We start from the raw sequence: 16,858 nt of genomic DNA, 5'->3' as shown, positions 1-16,858 counted from the left end.
ATATATATATATATATATATATAATCCAACAATATCAGAGTTGGAGAGATCCTTACACCTAGTCCTGAATATCTTTCAGATGAGGGAACTGAGGCCCAGGGAGGGTCAGTGACTAACCAAGGGTATACAGCTAGTCAGTGGTAGAGCCAGGATTAGAATCTAGGACCCCTGCCTTTGCTAGGCATGTGGCTATCCTGGGGCTGCTGGGGGGGGGGGGCAGGGGGGGGGTGGTGGTGCTGGAAGGAGGACTGCGCTGATCTGTTCTCCACTCCTCCCTCACCTTCAGATTGCCCTGTGCCACTTATTTTTCAATATTTCGGGCATCTTGCTGTGGTACCCGCTCCCGAGCACACGGCTGCCCATCCACATGGCCAAGGCCCTGGGCCGGCGCACCGCCAAGTACCGCTGGTTTGCTGTGCTCTACTTGCTGGTCTGCTTCCTGCTGCTGCCCTCACTGGTGTTCGGTGTCTCTATGGCAGGCTGGCAGACCATGGTGGGTGTGGGGGCCCCTTTTGGGGCATTGCTGGCCTGCGTTACCCTGGTCAACCTACTCCAAAGCCGGAGCCCTGCCCGGCTACCTAAGTGGCTCCAGAATTGGGATTTCCTTCCCCACTGGATGCATTCGCTGAAGCCCCTTGACCAGCTAATCACTCGTGCCACCCTCTGCTGCACACATCCTGAGCCATGCTCCCCACCACTGCCTGCCCGAGTTTATCTTGAGGAGCTCCCCCCAGGCACACCCTCCCCACGGCCGGGGGTGCTCCCCCAGCACAGCGCCACCAGGCTCTGATGGGTGTCCAAGGGGTCCTGGGACTATAAGGGGCTCATGCCAATGTATGTCTATGTGTGATGGGTATGTGTGGGTGCGTGCATGTGGGTGTACAGGTCAGTGTCTGTGTATGCACACGTACTCATAAAATGCTAGAACTGGAAGTGATCTTCCATAGTCCCACTGCCTCTTTTTATAGATGAGGAAATTGAGGTCCAGAGAAGAAAAGAGGGACTTGCCCAAAGTCAATCGCACAGCTGGTTAGGGGTAGAGTCAGGGGGGAGGTAGAGTCAGGCCTCTGACCACCCAGACCAGACCACCGCTATGTCACAGATGTTTCTGCTTGTCTCTGTGTGTTTCTATGTCACTGTTCATGTATGTGCATGCTTCTGCACCTGAATGCATGGGACAGGATAGGAATCTATATGTGCATATGTATGGGTATATAAGTTTATGTTGGGTGCTGGATGAGTCTTGCGTCTACAGTAACCAACCTATTTCTGCACATTTGTGTACACATTTGTTTGAGCTTTTCTGTCTGTGTATGTGTGTGTGTGTGTCCTTATATTCTGGAAGACCTGGCAGAGGAGAGGCCTTTCTACATTTAATGAGAAAGATGCTGAAAAAGTGATTTTCAGAGCTCCTAAGACAGGGTTGGAGGATGACCAGGAAACTGATCTTAACCTACCCCATATCTTTGGTTCTGAGCTCCCCTGCTCAAGCTTTCCCCAACCCCAAAGCACATTAGGACCTATCCCCTGGTATCCTCCTGTTAGGAAGGAGTCTGTGTCCAAGCAGGGCTAGAGGCAGGGAATAGGATGTGGAGGTGGGAGGGAAGGACCTTGAAGAGGCTTGGTATCTCCTCCAGACTCTTCTTCCTCCACTTTCTCCTCCTCTTCTCTTCTTCCTTTCCTCCTCTTCTGCCTTCTCCTCTGCCTTCTCTTCTTCCTCTCCTCCTCCTCCTCCTCCTCTTTTCACCTCTTGGCCCCTAAGGACACCTGCACTGGAGGAGCCATGTTGGGAGTTCTTCCCAATTATGTTGTCACTTCCTGGCCGATACCTCACCAGACCCTTCCCCACTCCAGTTGTGTGACTGGCCCAGGTCACCCAATCTGTCCCCCATGGGCTGGCTAAAGGAGAGCTGGGGACTGGGTCAGGCTGAGCAGAGCTGAGAGCTAGGCTATGCAAGCTGCTTTCTCATGTTTCTATTCACAATGCTCCCTCAGATACTATCACCAGCCCATCAAACTGCCCTCAGGACCCAGAGCTTGCCCTGCTCCAGGCTGAGAGTCTGCCTCACTCCCTTTTATCCCATCCTTACTACCCTTGGCCCCACCAGGCTGGAGTGGAGAAGACTAAACTGGCCAATGACAGACAAGACCAGACCCTGGACAGTCATGCAGGTGTGGGAAATGCCTTGGCAGGATGCAAAGTTCCCCAGAAGAGAAAAAGGAATGGACCCACAACTGGCTTTGGATTTCCCCTCTCCCTGTAAGGTTTCTTTCATTTCTAATTGGCCTGAACCAGGATCCACAGAAGGAAGGGCCTTGGGTCTACAGTACCCAAGTTTTGGCCCAGTTATTAGTCTCCCTCCCTCAAATTTTCCCAGCTTGTTTGACCCAAGGAGAAAACAAAATCTCTTCCCTTCATCTCCCTAAACTGAAGCTGAGTTAAAGACAAAACTTTAGCAGGGAATTAAGGAGGGAAAGAACACCAAGAAAAAGGCATAAGACTTTGATGGTTTATATGTTTTTACAAAGGCACAGAACTAGACTCTCTCCTAACCCTCTCTGGTTCTGTGCAAAGCCTAGTCCTGGACCCTGGACCTTGCTGACCTGGGCAGACTTCCCAGGGTACCAGCACTCCCTTGAAACCAGCCAGGGGACCTTTGCAAAGGGATCTTCCCAAATGTAGGTCACACTTGCAGGCCACTAAAGGATAAGAACCACCCTAGACCTTTGGCCTCTTCACCATCTCTACCAATTGAGGCCATCTCCTTCTCTACCATAGGCACTCTTAGAGAGCTGACCACAGTACGGAAGGTCACAGGACTTGCCATAAACCAGACCCAGGACTGGAACCCAAATCCCGCAAACTTCAAGGCCAGCTTTCTATCCACCATATCACACTGCCCTCAGTATTCTATAAATGATGGTAATAATTATAATAGTAGCAATAATGACAACACTAGCTTGAGCCATCACTTAGCCTTCCCTTCCCTAGGAAAGGAATATATATCATCTCCAGTGGTGAGGTGGGTAACAGCAATACAAATAAAACCTTGGATCAATAAGACTATGACCCAGGATGAGGGCCTCGCCTTCATCTGCTTCCACTTTTACCTTTTAGACCACATTTAAACATTCTTTCTTTTTTTTAAGTCAATTGGAATTAAGTGACTTGCCCGGGGTCACACAGCTAGTAAAAGTTTGAGGCAGGATTTGAACTCGGGTCCTGCCTGATTTCAGGGCCGATGCTCTATCCACTGCAACACCTAGCTACCCCTCATTAATTTTTCTAGACTTGCCTGATTCTCCGGTACCTTCCTGCATATTGCCCCTGCTTGACCCACAGAGCTCAGACAGAGCTACCCTGTCCCCAATCCCACCATTCCTAGATCTGTTCCTTCCCTCCTCTTTATGACTCCATCTTTAGACTATCAAGGCATTTTTCAAGGAGTCATAGCTTTAGAGCTAGAAGTGATCATAGGGATTATCACATATAACTCCTTCATTTTATAGATCAGGAAACTGACACCTGAGTTACTAAAGTGATGTGCCCAATATTACCCAGGTAATAAGTGGCAGAATTATAATTTCAGTCTTTTCACTCCAAAATTCATTGGTCCATTCTACAACGTCAGACTCACTTTCGGTTGATCAGGAAGCCTCTAGATGGAGTGACAAGTTTGCATAATCACTGGCTTAGATATACCTCACCCCAGCCCCAACCTCAGTTCTCACCAGGAGAAAGTTAAAAAAATACAGATTATGAGGGTTTCTGTCCTTACAAAAATCAGGACAATTCAATTCAATTTGCAGGGCAGTCCCAAATTAACAATAGACACCCCTTTCTTCAAAAAAAGTTTCACTGATGCCTTTCTTATATCACTGTTACCTCCCAATGATGCCTCCTCCAACACCTTTGTCTTTACACTTATCTCCCTGGCCACCTCTACAGGCTCTTAAAAGCACCTCCCAATTCCAAGGAAGCTGGAAAATTCTGGGCTTCACAGATACCCAGGAGGGACTGGGGGCGGCACCAGCTATGGGGCAGTGGACCTGGCATTTGACCCTATCAGATAGTAAGGAAACCTTAAAGAGAGACGCCCTGGTGGTCAGATACGAGACCTCTTGCCATTCACTCTCCACCTCCTCCCCAAGCAAATTATAATTCCTCATTCCAGGACAGAGCCAACTCCTGAAGGAAACAACTCAGGAGTACAAGGGAAACTTCACCCCCTTACCTGCAATCCCAGTTTCCCCCTCTCCCAGTCAGCTTGGTCCAGCCTGAGGGTAGGTCAATCCAGGCCAGAGCCCAGGAGCCTGAATGAGGAGATACATCGCTTCCCAGGTCCCAGTCAACTTGAGTGACCTGAAACCAGATTCTTTTTTGACTCAGTGGCTTTATCTGGGAAATGAGGACTATATAAGTTGCCCATGTTCATGGGTGAAATTTGCTCTGAGATCCTGAAGTGAGAGAGGCCTTGAAAGGTGGAGAGGAGGGAGAGGGAGGCACTTCATACAGAATTGGAAGTTTGATGGAACAAGCAACAGATAAGGAAGCCCTTGTGGGGTTAGTGAGGAGGCCAGGGAGAGAAATCGAGGCTGAGAAAGGATGGCAGGAAACAGGAGCCCCCTTCCTCCTTGGAAGCAGGGCTAGCTGTCTATTTTCCATTCTAATAGAAGACCGACAGGCCATATGGGTTCAGAGCTGAGCCTCTAAGGCAGGGGTGGGGAACCTTCGGCCTCAAGGCCACATGTGGCCCTCTAGGTCCTCAAGTTGATTTTAGTCACACTTGAGGACCTAGAGGTAGCCTCAAGGTCTCAGGTTCCCCCCGCCCTGCTCTAAATAAAGAGTTCACTCCAATGGAAGTCTCAATTCCCTTAGGAATATTGATAGCCTCAGCTCTCTAGAGACCCTGGTCTGGCCTTCTACTCTTCTGTCATATCTGATGTCCCCCTGACACCTCCTTCTAGACAGGCTAGAGGCCACAACTCAGATGCACAGCTCCCCAGCCTCTGCCTCTCTGGGCCTCACCACCACTGGGGATTCCCTGATTTGGGACTTCCCAGGTTTCTGCATACCTCAGCCCAAGTTTCCTCCCCCTACTTCCCCTAGTCTTTACTTCTCCAACCTCTCCCTCACTCCCCCTCCTCTCCTCTCACCAACTCCTCCCAGTGTTTCCCTAGTTTCTGTCTTCCTCAAACTGTTATAGTTATGATCAATATTATAGAAGATTCATTTATTCTTGATAATAAGATTAATAATAGCTCACATTTCCATACTACCTACTATGTGCCAGCACTGTGCTAAATACTTTATAATTATCTCATTCAATCATTTCAAGGTAGGTTCTATTATTAGTCCCATTTTATAGTTGTAGAAATTGAAGTTAATGACTTGCCCAAGGTCACATAGATGCTAAGTGTCTGAGGCCAGAACTAGACTCTGGTCTTCCTGACTCCAGGCCCAGCATTCTTATTGAATATGCCATCTAGCTGTCCAAATTTTATCATTCATTAACAGACATCTATCAAATACATGCACAAGGCACCTAGGGAGAAAGAGAAATAAGACAGAACCAGGCCTCATGGAGCTTACAGCCTAGTCTGAGAGATAAGACACATACTAGATAAAGACAATAGAAATTAGAATGTGCTAAGTGCATAAGGGGAGTATAAAGTGCCATGAGATCTGATAATTGAAGGATCATTTCTAGTACAGAATATGAGGGAAGGCTTCCTGGAGGAGGCAGCTAAGCCTTGAAGGACAGATAGAATTTGAGGAGGGGGAGAGGGGAGAAGAGGGAGAAAGAAGGGAGAAAGAAAGAGACAGAGAAAGAGAAAGGGAGAGAGAGGAGGGGCAAGAGAGAGAGAAAGAGGAACAGAGACAGACAGGGAGAGAGAGAGACAGAGAGAGAAGGGGAGAGAGAAGATGGGAGAGAGACAGAGAGAGACAAAGACAGAGAGAGAGTGTGTGTTAATGGGGAGGATAAATGGGTTAAATAATAGCTATGTAAAGACAGACATCAAAGGGCAACCAAAGATTTCAGGGCTTCCTTTAAAAGGAAACTATGACCTGGCCACCCCAAGAGAAGCTGATCTGTTGGGAAGCTTCACTGAGATACTGATACAAAGAGAAGGAGCCCCCAAGGGCTGGGCTGCCCTTCTATGGAGAGTTTATGATGCTTGGATAGTACTGCCATGCCTGTCTCCCAGGATTTGAGACAGGTAGCATCTGGCACACCAGCAGCCAGACATGTACCATTTCACCAAATCCCTAGAACTTTTCTGAAGTGTGAGCACACACACACACACACACACACACACCCCTGCCTGACCAAACAGAGAATCTGGGATAAGAGATGGGCATCAGAGACTCCTCCATTTTATGCACCATGATTGACTGTGCATATCTACATGAGAATATGTCCAAGTAAGAAAAGTCTTCCTGACTATAAGAGCCTCCAGCAAAGAAAAAAAAAAAATAGACCGTTTCCTTAAGGTACTGAGCTCCTTGTCACTGAAGGTATTCAAACAGGAACTGGAGCTATCACAAGAGTTGTAAAGAGGAGGAGAAGCAGGGGCAGGTGGTTGGTGATGGACAATGTATCAACTATTTTCCCATGAGATTATGTGATTCTATAAATATACAGAAGCCTTTACTTCTATCTAATCTTTCGTCACCTTGGGGCAATAAATCAGTCTTATATTTAAAGCCCAAACACAAGTGTTTTGAGTACCATTTTGTGCAACACTCCTACCCTGCCTCATTCCCCATCTAACCCTCCTCCCATTCTCCACCTTTACCTTCCCCCAGGTGTCTGCCTCACTCCAAGCTTAGCAGGGGTTTGGATGTTATAGAACTGGGTGGGAAAGAGAAGCACAGGTGTGATCCTTCTGAAAGAAAGAATTCTTCCCATCTTCCCCCATTGAAAGAATAGCAAGAGATTTCAATTGGGGGGAGGGGCCAGAGGCATTTATGGGTTTCGAAAAACAACCAGAATGCTGGTATATGGTATTTGGAGGTTTGGTTCCAGTCCAAGCAACCACATGAAAACTTCAGGGGCTGGGAGCAGGGTAGAGAGCCTGTTTCTGACTCTGCAACTGAGGAGAATGTACTGTATGATGACAAAAAGTCTTCTAAATTGGCCATGGAGCTGGAATAACCAATGACTCTGTTGAGCTATAATTGAACGGGTCTACAAAAGGGGCAGCTGGCCCATGTGTCACTTTGCAGCTGTGAGGAGGCAGGACTATTTACAGCTGTTCTTGAGAGTCAGGTGAGAGAGGAACAGCAACCCTGCCTCCCAATCAGCCTTGGAAAATATTAATTACTCATGATTTGTGATGGGTAAATGTGCTCCCAAGTCCACTTTGGGATTCAGCTTATCGAGACATACACAATAATTATATCAACACAACCACACACACACACACACACACACACACACACACACACACACACACACACACCCCTCTGTACAGAAATGAAGACAGATGTAATGGCTCATGATTGGGCTGTGCCAATATAATAAAAATGGCAATGTTACCTAAACTAATTTATTCATAGCCATAGCAATCTAACTAGATAAGGGTTACTTCACAAAGCTAAAAAAGGATAACAAAATTAATTGGAAGAACAAAAAAGTCCAAGGATCTCAAGGGAAATGACAGAAAAAAGTGGGAAGGAAGGGAGATAGTAGTGCCAGCGCTAAAACTATGCTAAAGAACAATAATTGTCAAAACTATTTGGTACTAATTAAATGAGCAAATTAAGCAAATGAAAATAGTAAAATGGTAACAGGTACAAGCAAATGAAAATAGTGGAACAGTATTTGATAAGCCCAAAGACCCCAGCTACTGGAGGGAAGAGTCTCTTTTTAATAAAAAAAAAAAAACAGAAAACTGGAAAGCAGCTTGGCAGAAATTAGGTTTAGACCAACATTTACCACATATACCACAATAAGGTCCAAATGGCTACATGACCTAGACATAAAAGGTCATATTATAAACAAATTACAGGATTGAGAAAAGAGGTGTCTTTTACAACTACAGATGTGGGAAAAGATTTTGACCAAACAAGTGATTGATAGGAATGTCAGTTATGGAAATCAATTTTGATTAATAAAATTGGAAATCTTTGGCACAAACAAAATCAATACAATTAAATTTTTAAGGGAAACAGTTGTTTGGGGAAAAAAATCTTTGAGGTAAGTTTTGCTAATGAAGGTATAATATATACAATATATAGAGAAGTGACTCAAATATGTAAGAAAAAGGGCCATTCCCCCAATAGATAAGTGGTAGGAGGATATGAACAGTTTTCAAAAGAAAAGTAAGCTATCAACAATTATATGTGTGTGTATCCTAAATCACTCATAAGAGAATATGTATATTTAAACAACTCTGAGACTTTCCCCTCATACCTATCAGATTAGTAAAGATGACTGATAAGGAAAATAAACATTGTTAGGAGGGATATGGGAGAACAGACACACTAATGCATTGCTGTTGGAGCTATGAAATGGTCTAGCCATTCTGGAAAGCAATCTGGAACTATATCCTCTAAATTATTGAAGTATTCATTCCTTTTGACACAACAATACCATAGTCAATTAATAAACATCTATTAAGCAACTATTAAGTCTAGCAATATGCTAGGCACTGCTAAGTATTGGGGTTACAAAGAATGGCAAAAGACTTATCCTCAAGAAGCTTGCAATTTAATGAAGGAGAGCTCAGAAAAAGAAACTGAAAAGTAGGGAGGAGGAGTTTGGGAGGGAAGGAAGTGGGGAAAGAATGAGGTGATGGGGAGGAAGGTGGCAGGGAATGATGACCTGTAGCCAGATGGGAAATGCTGAGGTGACTGCTCTGTGTCCCCTCCTTAAAGGGAGGACCTAGGAGGAGCTCTCCAATGTCTACCTTCTACTCTCTCCAAGTAGAGGGAATAGTTGGTTGCCTGGAGAAGTTCACTGGTATTAAACATCATTTTCATGATGTCATGCTTGCCTGGGTTCTGGATAATGGACAATGTTTTCGTGCTTTCCCAGTCACCAATGGAGTGAAGCAAAGCTATGTGCTTTCTTCCATGCTTTTTGCATGATGTTTTCAGTGATGTTATTGAATGCCTTTAACAAGGACAAAAATGATACCAAGGTCAGCTATCACAATGACCATAAATCTTGAAAAGGCTACAAACCAAGACTAAAGTGGAGAGAGAGTTGGTACACAACTTTTTGTTCACAGATGATTGTGCAGTCACTGCAGGCTCTGAGGCTGAAATGCAACAGAGTATGGATCAAGACTCTGCACTTGTGCTAATTTCTGACCTGTCAATTAACACCAAGAAAAAAGAAGTTCTCGAGGTGGCTAGGTGGTGCAGTGAATAGAGTACCGGCCCTGGAGTCAGAAGGACCTGAGTTCAAATTCAGCCTCAGACACTCGACACACTTAACTAGCCTCGTGACTTTGGTCAAGTCACTTAACCCCAATTGCCCTCCAAAAAGAGAAGAAAGAAAGAAAGAAAGAAAGAAAGAAAGAAAGAAAGAAAGAAAGAAAGAAAGAAAGAAAGAAAGAAAGAAAGAAAGAAAGAAAGAAAGAAAGAAAGAAAGAAAGAAACAAAGAAAGAAACAAAGAAAGAAACAAAGAAAGAAAGAAAGAAAAAGAAAGAAAGAAAGAAAGTTCTCCAGCAGTTAGCACCACACCATATATACATTTGTGGTACAGCAAATGGAGAAGCTTTGAATACTGTGGATGAATTCACTTACTTTGGCAGTATACTTTTCAGGAATGTACACATTGATAATGAGGTTGATGCACACATTGCCAGAACTCAGAGCTCAGTTTTTGGAATGCTCTGAAGGAAAGTGTAAGAAGGAGAAGAGGTATTAAGCTGCTTACTGAACTGAAGGTCTACAGAGCTGTTGTGCTGACCTCATTGCTGCATGCCTGTAAAACCTAGACAGTATACCAACCCCATGCCAAGAAACTGAATCACTTCCATGTGAATTGTCTTAGGAAGATTCTGAAGATCACCTGGCAGGATAACATGCCAGACACTGAGGAACTTTCTTGAGCTGAACTGCCAAGCATTCAAACTCTACTGAGGAGAGCAAAACTCTGATGGGTTGCCCACATTGTTTGAATGTCAAATATAGGTTTGCCTAAAAAACTATTTTATGGAGAACTCACACAAGGAAAATGTTCATACACAAGTGTACATACACCTCAGAAGAGGCAAAACAAAGACACTCTCAATGTCTCTCTGAAGAACTTTGGAATCTCTTGTGAGATATGGGAGACACTGAAACAGAAGCACCCAGCATGGCGTGCCTGCATCAAGGCACTATACTCTATGGGCAAAGCAGAATTGCAGTAAATCAAAAGAAATGTGAGATGAGCAAATTTAGAGATATCTCCACTCCAAATGTTCTTATGGACTATTTGTGCCCAACCCATATTAGAGCCTTCTGAGCTAGTATTAGTCTGATCAAGCAGTGTACTTTGACCCCAATATAGTAAGTAGTGTCATTTTGGTCTTCTTCAAGCACGAAAGACAACGACTAAGTAACCAGAGGCAGAGAAGGGTAGGAAGAACTAAGGAGGTAAAAGTTTTCAAGGGGAAGTGATCTTTCAGTAAGATAAATTTCTGGAGACCATGATGCAGTCCAAGAAAGCAGCCAGGTGGGAAATGATGCCAAGCTGATATCCCAAGGAGTTAAAAGTAGGGGGAAAAGGACCAATATATAAAAAATATTCATAGAAGCACTTTTTTGTTATAGCAAAGATGTGGAAACTAGGGTGTGCCCATCAATTGAGGAATGGCTAACCCTATTATGGTATATGAATTCTTTTTTTTCTTCCCTATTTGTCAAATCTTTATTGGGTAAGTGGGGAAGGTTGGTAGAGTCCAGTTTAGTCCTTCTTGGGAGCAGCCTTTCTCATGGCAGCTAGGATATTGCTGAGCTCCTCTGTCTTCCTCTTGGCTCAGATGTGAGTTCCCACCCTTTTTTTGATTAACTTAAGGGCTCGCTTCTCCTTGGAGACTTTTAACAGTTCTATGGCCTGCCTTCATAAGGGGCAAATCCACACACCTGCTGGATCATATCTCTCACAAACTTTGTGTGTTTGGTCAAGTGCCCATGGCGGCGGCAGTGTCGCGGCTTCGAAACATTTTTCATAACTTTGTGGCCCTTGTTGAGGCCCACGGCCATGGGGTACTGGATAGCCATGGCTGCGGCGCGTAGCCCCAATGGCAGCCACACCAGAAGGGATGGTATATGAATTCTAATGGAATATTTTTGTACTATAAGAAATTACTAAATGGACAGTTCCAGAAAAAAACTTTCCTGGTATGAACATTGATACAGAATGACATGCACACAGGAGAATATAACTACAGCACTATAAAGAAAAACAACTTGCAAAGACTTGGAAACTCTGTTCAATGCAATGACCAAACCACAATTCCAAGGAAGGAAGATGAAGACAGGGTTCTGGGAAGATGTTCTGGTGGAACAGGTCAGAAAACTTTTAGTTCTCCAAATTTCCTCCACACACACAAAAATGACTGAACATCACCTCAGAGCAGCAGAAATAACAAAAGTTGGGGTAAAGCAGTTGTTCTCCTAAGATAATTTGAGAAAACCTCAGGAAAGACTCAACCTCCTCCCATGGGTAGAGGTTTGGCCTGAGTGAAGTGCAAACATCTCCAGGCCAGCTCTGCAGAATCAACAAATAAGCCCAGGAGGTTGAGAGGCAGCCTTACCCTTAGAAATTCTCATCTCACAGACAGTGTAGGGGTATGACAGCTGAGAAGAAGATTGAAGGACCTTCCACTCTGGAGGGATGCCACACACAGCTGTGCTGACCAGACAACACCGAGCTGTGGCTGCAGGCAGAAGGAGCTTGCACACACCTGATGAGGGCTGTAACAAGGGGCAGGAACCCTATTGGCTGTGGGCACTTGCAGAAAAGCAGAGTCCCTGGTTTCAGTTCTGGGGCAGAGAGGACAGCTGTAGTTTGCAGCCACTCAAGGGCCCACAGGTAGCAAGACCATTTGCAGAACAGTGTGGCTGGGAGTCCTTTCTGTTGCTTAGGGCTAGAGAGGAGAGCCCAGGATTGGGCCCTGAGACAGACCTCAGAAAATAACAGTAAGAAGGACCTGAGACTTGGGCATCATTCCTCATACCTCATGACTACAACTTGACTTCACTAATAGCTGCTAAAAATAAAATAAAGCAAACAATAAATAAATAAAAATAAGTAAGCAAAGGAGAAAGTACCATAGATAGTTACTATGGCAACAGAGATCTCGATTCATAGTCAGAAAAAAATGACAGAGCTAAAAAAGCCACTCCTTTTCCAATAAGAAACACCAAATGGTCCCAAGCACAAAAAGAGTTCTTGAAAGACCTTAAAAAGAACTTTAAAATTAAAATAAAAGAGATAAAAAAAATAAAAGCAACAAGAAAATCATGAAAAGTCAACCAACTTGAAATAGAGAAACAAAAACTTAAGAAAGAAAATAATTCCTTGAAAACTAGAATTGGACAAGGGAAAGCTAATGACGTTCTAAGACACAAAGAAATAAAGAAAACAAAATCAAAATAATGAAAAAATAGAAGAGAGAGTGAAACATCCATCAGAAAAACAATCAATATGGTAAACAGATTGAGGAGAAATAATATAAGAATAGTCAGACTACCTGAAAATTATGAAAAAAAAGAATCTTGATACAATATTACAAGAAATTATCAAGGAAAATTGCCCTGAAGTTCGAGAACAAGAAGGCAAAGCAGAAATAGAAAAAATCCGCCAATCACCACCTGAAAGAAATCCCATGAAGAAAACTTACAGGGAGAGCATAGCCAAGTTTCTCCTAGGTTAAGGAGAAAATATTGCAAACAACAATAAAAAAAGCAATTTAAGTAGCATAGAGCTACAATAAGAATTACACAAGGACTAGCAGTTACTATGTTTCAACACGGTAAGTTTTGGAATACTATATTTCATAGAACTAAAGATCTGGGGTTATAACCAAGGGTAACTTACCAAGCAAAGATAAGTATAATACTGAATTTTTTAAAAAGACATTTTATAGGTTCAAAGATTTTCATATTTTTGTGACCAAAACCTCAGGATTTAAGGGAAGATTCAACATATAATATCCAGGAGAAATACAAGATAAACACTAAAGACCAATTATAAGTGACTCAATAAGGTCAAATTGTTTGCTTAGTGAAAATATTAGCCGTATTCTTATGATTGTCATCATTATTTGGGTCGTTTGAAAGAAAGGCATGTGCTGAGCTGTGTATGATGAGGTGATTCTAAAAAACAAAACCATGTAGGGAATTTTTATCTCATACAAATGAGGCACAAAAGGAAAAATTGATATAGAAGAAGCTAGTAGTGGGGAGGGCAGGTAGTGCTGAAACCTTACTCTCATTAGGAATGAATTAAAGAGGGAACAACATGTAGCTAGAAGAGTATAAAAGTCTTCTAAATTCAGAAAGAAACTAGAGCAAGGGGATAGAATAAAGGAGAGACTCTTAGAGATGTGGGTAGGTTAAGGAATAGGAGAGCAAGGTGGGTGGTAGAAGTAAAGCAGAGTACTGAGGAAAGATAGGGTAAACAGGGTGAGAAGGATACTGAAGAAAAATGGGACAGAGGAAGATACACAAGAAGTAATTGCTGTGAATGGGACAAATTTGCCCATAAAATGGAAAGAGATAGCAGATTTAAAATTTAAATTCAATAATATGTTGCTTTCAGGAAACATTATAAAAATGAGAGATACACAAAATATAAAATAAAGGGCAGGAGTAGAACTTAGTATGTAAAAGAAAAAGCAGGGATAGTAATCATGATCTAAGAACAAAGTTTTCATCAAAAGTGAAAAAGAGAGAAACTACACTATGTGTCAGCAATAGTTTTGCTGAGTTAGGAAAAATAAAAATGAAGTTCATTTGGAAGAACAAAAGGTCAGGAACTTCAAAGAAATCAGGGGGAAAAGATGTAAAGAAAATAGATTCTGAGGTATCAGACTTTATATTATAAGGTGAGAGCATTGTTGAAGTATAAAAAGGAAAATTTTGATTACTTTAAATTAAAATTTTTTGCATAAAGAAAACCTACATAGCCAAGAATAGAAGGAATACAGAAAATTGGTGGCGGAGGGGGAAACTTTAATAGACAATCTTTCAGATAGGATATGATTGGATTGGAATATTGCTGTGGTGTAGGAAATAATGAGCTGATTGAATTAGAAAAACATGGAAAGATTTGGACTTATGAGGAAGATGCTATCCACTTTCAGAAAAACAGATGATAAGAGGAAATAAGCATAGTACAATCTTACATATATTTGTATGAGTGTATACATGTATATTTGTGTATGTTTATGGGTATCTATGTATATGTATATATGTGTGTATATGTACATATATGTGTATGTGTGTATATAACACACACATACATACATACAATTCTCCATATGCCTTCTTTAGGATGGTGGGAAGAGGGAGGGAAAAAAATAAACTCAAAAGTGCAGCAGAGAATAAAAGAAAATCAACAAGACAGTAAAGAAAAGCTGGGAAGCTTTGACAACAATGTGTAGTATCTATTATATAGGTTTTCTTGACATGGAAATTTATTGTTTTAGATTGAATCCTCTCTTACCGTCTACTCCTGCCCTTTATTTTATAGTGTACATGGCAATTTTTTTCATTTCTCTTTTTGCATTTAAAATTTTAAATATTACCAAAAAAAAAAAATAGAAGATGAAATAGGCTTCCCAACTCTTGACATACATTTTTCCAGATGTGGTCAACTGTGGATTTGTTTTGTTTGACTATACTTACTGATCAGAAGTGATGGCATACTTGTGCTGAACAAAATATGTATTTTTAGATGTTGTCAATGTTGCAATAATATGCTTTATCCGACTGCGTATTTTTACAAGAGTTTTGGTTTTTTTTTATTTTTTCAGTTGGGGGAATAGAGGTAAGAGGAAGAGTCAAGTGTCTGCATCAATAAACATTTATTAAGCACCTACTATTTGTCAAGCACTGTGCTAAGAGCTGGAGATACAAAGAAAAGCACAAGAGAGTCCAAGAAGAGCAAATTCAGAGTTGATTTCATCTTGCAGAAAGGCGATTTTCTGGAAATCACAAAGTGATCTTGTGAGGAAATGAAGAAATGGAATACCCCAGGGTCCCTCCTCAAACTGAAGATCCCAGAGGAGCTCCCAGACATCCACCCAGTCACCTGCTTCAACGAGAGAGAGCGCCAAAGAAGGATGAGTTTCATCCTCTGAAATGACAATTTTCTGGAGACCATGAAGTCCAGGAAACCTAACCAGGTTGGGAAATGAAGTGGGGGAGGGGAGGGAAGGGAAATTGCACAGGCTGGTCCAAAAAGAGAAAGAGAAAACAAAGAGAGCGAATGAAATGGTTTTTAGAGTATTCAGAAGACACAAAATTAATGCATCCAGGATAAAAGGGGAAGCAGTCAATAGGTGTGGGGAGAAATCTTTGTGTCCTATTTCTTAGACAATGGTTTGATGTCCAAAATATATAGACAATTAACAGAAATATAGAAGACCATTCCCCTAATAGATACGGTATCAAAGGATATGGACAAATGGTTCTCAAAAGAAAAATTTCAAACTATTAATAATCTATTATTACAAATTATTATTAACAAGCTATTAATAATAAATAAAAATTTGAAAAGAACATTTGAAGCCATTAATGTAATAGGGGTTGACTAATGAAGGTATTGAAACTGGGAGCATTAAAGAAGAAAATTCCAACTCCTCAGGGGTACTTCGAAAACTTTAAGAATAAGATATAATTGGTCTTGGCTCTAAAAGAGTGAAAACAGAAAGAGTACTTACTACACTAATAATAAGGGAAATGCACATCAAAATAACCCTGAGGTTTTACCTCACAACCAGAAAATTAGCAAAGATTATAGAAAATGGAAATAGTCAATGTTGAAAGAGAAGTAGAAAGACAGGCACATTGGTACATCATTGGTAGAACTGTGGATTAGCACAATCATTGGGGAAAGCAATTTGAAATTTGTAAATAAAATGGCTAAAATCCATATCCTTTGACCCAGAGATTCCACTATTAGGTGTGGAAGTATGTTTTTAAAACCTTGTTAAATTTCTCTAATAATATTAAGAAATATGATTTTTTCCTAAGGCCCTTTCTAGACCCTGGGGAAAGCCCTTTGGAAAGACTGGTTATAGAGGCCAAAAAGGTCTAAAAGTGATGAATGGCTTAAGAGGGAGTTTCCTCTTTTTAACCCCTGAAAGTGATTAAACTAGGTTCTACTCCATGATAAGTGCACTCTTATATACCTCTATTCAATTTAGATTCTTGACACAGATCTCTGTGAGGGATTTCATTAATTCCTGTAAATGAATAGTCCATGAGAAATGGAATAGTAATTTTGGTTGCCCAATTCTGAAATGTTAATCCACCCAGTATTTTAAGATAGTTTTTCTCATTCAAGATAGTTACTATGTACCTGGGGCAATTAGGTGGTGAAGAGCATAGAGCACCAGATCTGAAGTCTGGAAGAACCATCTTCCTAAATTCAAACCCAGCCTCAGACACTTACTAGTTGTGTGAAGCAAGTCACTTAACTCTGTCTCAGTTTCCTCATCTGTAGGAGAAGGAAACAGCAAGCTACTCCAGTATTTTTGCCAAGGAAACACCACAAGGAGTCAGGAAGAGTTAGACACCACTTAAACAACTGAATAACAACAACACACATTGTGCTAAGTGTAAGGGACACGAAAGAGAAAGAAAGAAAGAAAGAAAGAAAGAAAGAAAGAAAGAAAGAAAGA

At 41.9% G+C, this 16,858-nt stretch overlaps 1 protein-coding gene and 1 pseudogene across 1 annotated transcript in view; one reads left to right on the top strand and one right to left on the bottom strand.

Annotated features, from left to right (window-relative positions):
* The window catches only part of SLC34A1 (solute carrier family 34 member 1), a 20,500-nt gene extending 14,488 nt beyond the window's left edge, over positions 1 to 6,012 (top strand). Inside the window, exon 13 of the mRNA XM_069077571.1 lies at positions 287 to 6,012. Within this exon, the coding sequence (XP_068933672.1) occupies positions 287 to 790 (504 nt within the window). The 3' untranslated portion in view covers positions 791 to 6,012. The remainder of the gene's footprint in view (positions 1 to 286) is intronic.
* A 4,896-nt stretch (positions 6,013 to 10,908) lies between these two features.
* On the bottom strand, positions 10,909 to 11,259 carry LOC138153421 (large ribosomal subunit protein eL36-like; annotated as a pseudogene).
* Positions 11,260 to 16,858: the final 5,599 nt, after the last annotated feature.

The sequence above is a fragment of the Petaurus breviceps genome, unplaced genomic scaffold (assembly GCF_028583685.1).
Source record: "Petaurus breviceps papuanus isolate PSGF00001 unplaced genomic scaffold, PetGlider_PUasm1.0 90994, whole genome shotgun sequence".
Classification (NCBI taxonomy): domain Eukaryota; kingdom Metazoa; phylum Chordata; class Mammalia; order Diprotodontia; family Petauridae; genus Petaurus; species Petaurus breviceps.
Note: the sequence above shows the minus strand (reverse complement) of the source record. Positions and strands in the feature narration are given on the sequence as shown.